This window comes from Aptenodytes forsteri, unplaced genomic scaffold (genome assembly GCF_000699145.1).
Source record: "Aptenodytes forsteri isolate BGI_AS27 unplaced genomic scaffold, ASM69914v1 Scaffold387, whole genome shotgun sequence".
NCBI lineage: Eukaryota > Metazoa > Chordata > Aves > Sphenisciformes > Spheniscidae > Aptenodytes > Aptenodytes forsteri.
The window spans coordinates 1,881,599-1,889,829 of NW_008795368.1; the positions used below are offsets into that span (position 1 = coordinate 1,881,599).

General features: G+C 39.2%; 1 protein-coding gene across 1 annotated transcript in view; it reads left to right on the top strand.

The window, feature by feature from the left end:
* Positions 1-2,996: 2,996 nt before the first annotated feature.
* Positions 2,997-8,231, top strand: part of LOC103899795 (betaine--homocysteine S-methyltransferase 1) — a 19,581-nt gene continuing 14,346 nt past the window's right edge. Inside the window, exons 1-2 of the mRNA XM_009280317.1 lie at positions 2,997-3,019; positions 3,670-3,839. Coding sequence (XP_009278592.1) covers positions 2,997-3,019; positions 3,670-3,839 — 193 coding nt within the window. The remainder of the gene's footprint in view (positions 3,020-3,669; positions 3,840-8,231) is intronic.

An 8,231-nucleotide genomic window follows, 5' to 3' on the forward strand; every position in this document is an offset into this window, starting at 1 on the left:
GCTGCTGCTAACCCGGCACACCCCGCGAGGCGCGCTTGTTAACCTCCCAGTAACGTACTCAGTATTTCTGCAGGCAAGGTGGTATTGTGAAAAGCTAAAGTAAAGCCAGAATAATAACTTTACTTATTCAGCAACGAGCCATTAAAGACATTTGGACACAGTTATGAGATAGATAGATTAGACTGAACTTAATGCTCTTGCAGCTCATAGAATTTTGATTTCTCTGAACACATAGACTGCAGCCACCAAAGTTCAAAACCATTTTGCTTAGTATTATTTGACATGCAAACTAAGCAGTGCTCGTAAGACATTAAAATTGTAAATATTTTAAGCATAAACTGTCATTAGATGGGATTTCTGTCTCCAGCATCCTGCCAACTCTATTTAAAAGCCCCAAACAGCTCTTCCCTTGATTTATATGACTGAATACCAACAATGCTTGTAATATGAGCGCAGTCTCCAATAGATGTATGCCCTTTGCACCCTCATTTAGCTAAAGACATAAGCCAGTATAAAAAGTTATCCAGGCATCAACCCTTCTGGCCATTAAGGCAAACATATGAGCAATGTCTAAATCAAACTCTGACATATACCAGTACTGCTACCCTGCGCTGCTGCTTGGGAAGGTGAGTGGAATCACGTAGTCTGTCTTCCGTTCAGAATGACACTATTGACATTAATAGGACACTTCTTACTCAGAACTGGTTTTACTCATTTTTATTTGTTGTGTGTAAGTCTAGGGTAAGAGAACAGAAGGATATGGGAAGAAGTCTGTGAGCTCTAGGCCTTTCAGGTAGATCAGTTATAAAGGAAGGAGGTGCGGAGGTATTTGTCCTGCTATTTATTTTTTGGCACATACTCATGCCACCTAACTTCAGACACCTAGCAGAAGGCAATTGCCCTAAGTTCCCCCTACAGGCAATGAACAGAGATAAGCTTCTCTTGAGGGCTCACTTAAGATCTGAATAGTTGTTTTGAGATGCTTTTTTCTCTCCATTGATGGAAGGGTAGGATATAGGTAGACCAAGTAGGCTCTTCACTTACATGGTTCAGTTACATTCCTAAAGGTGGTTGAGGGTGTATCTTCATACAGACATTTGCACTCTTTCCATGGATAGATGTACAGACTATGTGGTGCAGCTTCATTCATGGTAGCAAAAGTGAAGCAGTGAAAAGATGGCTCAAAAAAGCCTGGTTAGCTTTTTACAGATACTATTTCTTGTTATTTAATACCAGATCTGTGTACTACCAGATCACCTGACAGTACAATTTTGATCTGGATTGGTCATGAGCACACAGCTGTAGGTCTCCGGGGCAGAACAAAAGAATGTTGATGCTGAACTTATGCTAGCTATATGCTGGTTGAACCAATGGTATTTTACCCAGTATAGATAAAGTAAAAATGGTGTGAAGAAATTACATCAGACCTATAATAAAGATTTCAAAAAAATTATTTCCATTTTAAGCCAGTCTGAACTGACAAAGTAAGTTTGTATTAAGTACTTTGTGCTTTATAGTTATGTCACCTGCTATTAGATGCCCCAATGCTAGGTTTAATATATCACAATATATTATGTATTAAGATGCCATGGTCTATTCAATCATGGCTTATGTTGCTTCTGTGTGTCAAAAGTGAAGATTATTTTAAAATGCAATTTAAAAAAACTAGAACTATGAAGGAAAACTGCTGTTAAATCCTAGAAGTACTTGTTAAAAGAAAAAAATCTGTTAGTTGTAGTGCATTTAAATATAACATCTATGTATGATGTCAACATGTATCTGTTACTTAATGTTCAATTAACAAGCAACGACTGAGGCTTCTTGCATGTTAAAGATTTTTTTCCTCTGCACTCCTGTTCTCTGCATATGAAGCTTCTGAAGCAAGCTCCATCTATAAAAGATTCCTTGGCAGGCAGAGGAAGCAGGGACTCAACGAGTGATCCCTTGGGTGCCTTTCTCTGGCCCCATTTGAGGCATTGTGTTACAACTGCAAATTAGTTAATTGCAAACACAATCTTTTCAAAGCCTCTTGACATTTAGAACAGAATTGCCCTAGTAGACAGGCATGACTGGTAGACTCATTGAAAATTACTGAGTTTTGGAGATTTGAGTATTGCAGATTGAATTTTGCCCTGGTCCTGCTGAAATAAAGATAAAAGCTTGCACACTTTATTAATCAGATCAATATTTTGGCAAGTGCACAATGTGCAATGGAATGTGATGCAGAGATTTGCAAGCCAACACTTGACCAAGCTCATATATCTGCACAGCAGCACTGTACAGAGAAGTCCTGTCACCTTGCTGCCATGTCAGTGCCTGAGCCAAAAATGCCGACCCTCTCAGCCAGCCTTTGTGGTGTTCAAGTACCCTTACACTGCTATGCTTGCTACTGGAACTGGCATAGTTGGCACAGTGCTCCTTCTTGTTGGAAAGGCCTACTCTCATCCTGCCTAAAGGACGGTGCTGAGTCGTCACAAGTGTTTGACTTTCCTGGATGCATGGTGTGAGATAATTGAATTAATGGAGGAGACGTTGTCGAGAAAGGTAATCTACTAAAGGTTGGAGGCTAATTTTTAAAAACCCCTTCCTCTCAGCAAGAAAACCACACTCAACTTTTATGTTCACAAAGCTTTTCTTTTTCCTACTCCCTCAAATGTAATCTCTCAAATGCTAGTGTGCCATCAAAAAAAGATAACTATGGAGGGAAATTTCAGTCTTACCTTTGATTAATTCTTTTCCTATACCCACTACCTTTGTTAATGTAATGGGTCTGCATTCATCCACTTTTTAAAGTAAATAGAATTATGGTTGTAATCTAATTGCAGAAATTAGTACTATTTAGTGTAATAGCGAGGTACTTCTTGGAAAATTTGAACAAGCCAATGAAGCAATGAAAGGAATACAAAAAATAATATATATCAGGTGCAACCAATATATGTTGTTCTCAAGGTTTTCAATTTTAGAAAAAAAATAATTACCACTTGCCTTGCATTAACATGGAGTTCAAGGCAGAAGCAAGGTTAATCACAAGGTGCTGTAAGGTTTGTAATTTGGCATCTTAAAACGTTTCAGGGCTGTGCAAAACAAGCAGGATTTCCTTTCATTTTTTAAGTCTAGGTAAGCAAACCCAGGCCAGTAAATTCTGTCAGAAAATGGAGGCCAGCATTTTGAGATGTGTCTTATTTGGTAGGAAAATGTTACATGTGTACTTTTCCATGATACCTGTTGTGCCACCTTGTGTCACAAGCTACTTGTGCTAAGGCTCTGTCAAGATGGCATTCGTAGCTAAAGAGCAAATGAGCTAATAAAAAGGTCAGTGATACTAGTGTTTCATTTTAAGAAGTTTCTCCTATATTTACCGGAGAATTTAAGATGGTGGTTTACTTTCATAGGAATGGAATTGGACCATTGACTTCTAGTTCTGGGGACTGTATCTCTGGAATACAATAAAACTGACTAATGAAAAGTCTTATGTAATATATATGCACATATTAAAGCCTTATGTTGCAAAACAGACCACCTACCATTCTTTAAAGAGAATTTCAAGAAGGAGATTGATTCCTTTTTATTATTATGGCAAAGATGTTTCTGGTAGCCCACAAATACTTATGTCTGCTTTGCAAATACAGGAAATGGCAACAAAGACAAAGGAAGCCCACAAAACTAAAGAACTGTAATTGTTAACCTTTCCTTCTGCTTTCTTCAGGGTATTCTAGAACGCTTAGATGCTGGAGAAATTGTGATTGGAGATGGAGGATTTGTCTTTGCTCTTGAAAAGAGGGGATACGTAAAAGCTGGGCCTTGGACTCCTGAAGCAACGGTAGAACACCCAGAAGCAGGTCAGTTTTACTGGGAAATGGTAATCCTGTAGTGAATGTAAACATGGCTGGGTAAATAATAAATATATAGGAACTTGTAGAAGGTTTTTAAATAGAAATGTTCCTTGACACTGTAGAATTACACTGTTAAGAACAGCCTAAGAATCTATAGACCAAATGCTCTTCTTACCCCTTTTTCTTGCTCTTAACACTGGCCAAAAGCAGTTGGCTGAGTAAGAATATGAGTAGTGCAAACATATAGTGATACCTCTCCAGAATGCTCTCCCAGTCTTCAATAATTTGCAGCCCAGGGACTTTTTGACACAGATATGGTATTTGTATTTAATAACATTCAGGGATTTCTTTCTCATGGATTTGTCCAGTCTGTCCTTGAGCTGATATAAAGCTTATCATGTAAAACATCTTGTGAAAAAGAATTTTGCCATTAACTATCTGTTTTGTTGTGTTCTAGCCATTCTAGGACTTTTATATTCTTACAAATTAATATAGTTTGTTTATTAATTCTTTCAGGAAAATAGCAGCTTTTAATAAACAATGGAATGGAAGAGGAGTATTTAATGTATCTAGCTCCACTGTGAAATGGGGAATGATAAACCTCATAAGAACCTAAGAATTGCAATAAACTTTTAATGGAGTAACTCTCTAAAGTGGAGGGAGACAAAATGAGCAATCATTCTGTGCCTTCTAGCATAAAGATTATAGTGTTTAGCATAAATAGTGCAAAAGCAGATGCTATTATCTATTTATGTATGCTTCATTACAAGAAAGCATTTGCCCTAGTAACATGATGTGCAGTTAATCCCACAAGCCAATTCAGAATATCCTGGGGAAAAAAGATTTCTTTGTTCTGTTTTAAGTGTTTGCCCTTCCAAATCAGTCTTTTTCCTCTATACAAGGGGGAAGAAGGAAGAGGAGGGGAAGGAGGAGAGAGATCTTAGCCCTCTCTATTACATTGCTTTGTACACCTTACCTATTTATTCACCCTAATCCTTCTCAGCCTTCAAGTGTCACTTTATGTGTAGCATGCCTAACTTAGGGTCATGGACAGCCTTAGGTAATGCAGAGCTCCAGCAAAGGTTTAAAGGGTGATGACCTAATTTGCTGACTCTCATCTCTCCAAAAGACATCCCGTCACCTCTCTGTTTCTCTCCACCTCTACCTTTCTCTGCCCCTGCACATTCGATCTTATAAATCATGGCACTTATACCATGCTCTTTGTTTCCCCTTTGCTTATGCATTTTGCACCTCAAAAGCCCTTGACCCTCTCCACATGTCCTTTGAGGAAGTGCGGGTCTCAGTCCATGAGGAATGCAAGACATTGCCTTACATAGAGGCAGTTGCAGATGGCTTAAATTGGCTAAATTGGCACTCAGATTTGCTTTAAGTAAGCGATCAGTAGTCATAGATTAGAATCCAGCCTTCTAAGAATTGCTACTGATTTGCTAGAACATATTGCTTATGTCTGTAACATAGTTATAAAATTTTTATAAGCCCCTTATAGGCTATTTATAAATGCACCCTTCACTGGAAATGGGTTCATTTCTTTTAGTGCAGTGTGCTGCCTCCCCTCCATTACTGCTTTTTGCTCCTGCATTGCTCAAGGGTCATGTTACTTTGATAGAAGATCTAAAGAATAGAAGGAGCAACTGGCTGAGCCAGGTGGTGTAAAAACCATACAACTACCAGACCTCCTTGTCTTTGTATGGAAGGAGGGAAAAGGAGGGAGGTTCTGAGGACGCAGCAAGGAAGGGGGGGCATGTGTGTGGAAAAAAAGAGTGAGTTCAGGGCCACTATCTGCATTACAAGGGAGGAGAAGTTTTGCCAGACTGACAAGTTTAGAAATGGGATCTAAATATTTCTTCTGAGCCAGGTCAGGTATTACTCTGTAGTGAGCAATACGCACAGGCACTTACTGCCCCCATCTCCTGTTAGCTTAAGTCTGTGTCTTTTATGAAATGTCCAATTCATGGTGGATTGAAATGAAAACTCAGTGTTATACATGTGACTCCTAAAATGCATCAAATTGTTAATAATTGTTTAGCCTCATGTGGCTGCTATCCCCATTTCTCAAATAGTGGAGGAAAACACAGCTTCAGTAACATGCTGGAAGTCACACAAGAAGTAAATTACAGAGTGCTTTGGGTTTTTGATAGTGCAGATTGCTGTGGGCTTGATAATAATAGCAGTATATTCTACTAGTAAAAATGATTTGCCTGGGGTTGAATAAGATTCAGGCTGATACTTATAACACTATTCTTTCCCTCAAAATGTAGACCCATTCAAAAGTCTCCTGTTCACATACCTGATAGTTTGGGATATGAAGTTCCTTATTCATATGTGTTAGATTATGTTTCATTTGCCTACCTATGTGACCATCCTTATTCACACAAATCCCAAGCATTCTTCTAGGAATGCAAGAACCGTAGTTAAAGAGCACTAACCATGGGGGTAAACAAATCTGGTTTATTATGGAAATGTCATAGAGCATGTGCATGTGCAAAATATTTGTAGATTCTTTTTTCCTTTTCCCATTTCTTCACTAGTTTTCATCAATGATTTCTCCTGGGGGAGAATAGAACAACAAACTACAGAATACTAGAAACATAAAGACATCCCTTTCAGTTGGGATCAGTAGCCTATTTTAACACTGTGGGAAAAAGAATATTCCCTGCACTAGGAATGTTTTGACATTGCGTAAAGGTTGCAAGACTGAAATTTGATCCTGGTAATTCAGGCAGATTCCAGGGACTTTTTGAACTGTAGCTCTGCTATAATCTGTGTTCTAGATAGGTCTTTGTGACTCCTGGGAAAAGAAGCATTGTGTTAAATCACACTGTCGTTACCCAAGGCTGTAATTAGAAATGAAATACTGTACTAATAGAGGAAAGCAAGGGACACTACACTGTTCCTTCACTGAAAGCAGACATGCTTGCATGTACACAGATTGACTCTAGCAACTCAAACTGCTGTTTGAGCTTCTCTGGCATAGAAGTCTGTGTTTGTTGCAGCTGAAGGGAGTAATTGTACTCTCGTGACACATTCACACATTTCCCAAATGACACAAATTGCCTGTAGACAGTGAGCTATGACAAACCAGGACTTCAGGAAAACTTTTCCAAGCATCTGCCGCAGAAACTGCAGTGTTCTTGTGTCTGTGTACAGTATCTAGGGCATAAATTATTCCTGTATTTGCTATAAGCTGTTGAGCATCTTAACTCTGTTTTACATGATCAGTAGTGTTCTAGAATTTATTACAATTATTGTTCTGTGGGTATACATATAAAATCAATTGACAGCTCCTGTTCTGTTCCTGCTGGGGTGATTGCAGTGTATTGCTTACAGCGATGAAGGCAGAACTACCATTACAAAGCCTCCACCCGAAGTCCTAATGTAGGAAATTTGTCCATTAAAAGTAATGCCAACCTTTCCTTCAAAAGAAATGTTGGCTTTGTAGTAAAATCATCATGTGCTGACTTATGAGAAGAATTAAGTCTGCATTGCGAGTCACTTTCCTGGGGCAACAAGTAATCTTTTAATTAAGGGTGTATTTAGCAAAATAGAGCTTTGGTTTTGGCTGACTAGACTCAGCTAGAGTTTTGTAGGGGGAGCAAACTAGAAAATACAAATTAGAGGAGGTAATGAAACACTGTATTCTTCCATATAAATATCATCTTGTCCCTTGATTTGTTGCCACGATACTTTCTTCTGTTTTCTTCTTCATAGTCTAGAAGCTAGGAAAATACGGCTTTTTCATTTGATGATCTTTTTGTCTGGTATTCCTTGTTATGCTGTCATGTTCTTTTCTCAGATGTCTGCTTTCCCTTCCTAAACCACTATGCAGTTCTATAAATTGAAATTTGGAGGTCTGAAGGACTGCAGAAAGAAGAAGATAGAATCATAGAATAGAACCATAGAATGGTTTGGGTTGGAAGGGACCTCTAAAGGTCATCTAGTCCAACCCCCCTGCCATGGGCAGGGACGTCTTCAACTAGGACAGGTTGCTCAGAGCCCTGTCCAACCTGACCTTGAATGCTTCCAGGGATGGGGCATCCACCACCTCTCTGGGCAACCTCTGCCAGTGTTTCACCACCTTCAGCACAAAAAATTTCTTCCTTATATCTAGTCTCAATCTACCCTCCTTTAGTTTAAAGCCATTCCCCCTTGTCCTGTCGCAACAGGCCCTGCTAAAAAGTTTGCTGCCATCTTTTTTATAAGCCCCCTTTAAGTACTGATAGGCTGCAATAAAGTCCCCCGAAGCCTTCTCTTCTCCAGGCTGAACAACCTCAACTCTCTCAGCCTTTCCCCATAGGAGAGGTGTTCCATCCCCCTGATCATTTTCGTGGCCCTCTTCTGGACCTGCTCCAACAGGTCCGTGTCTGTCTTATGCTGAGG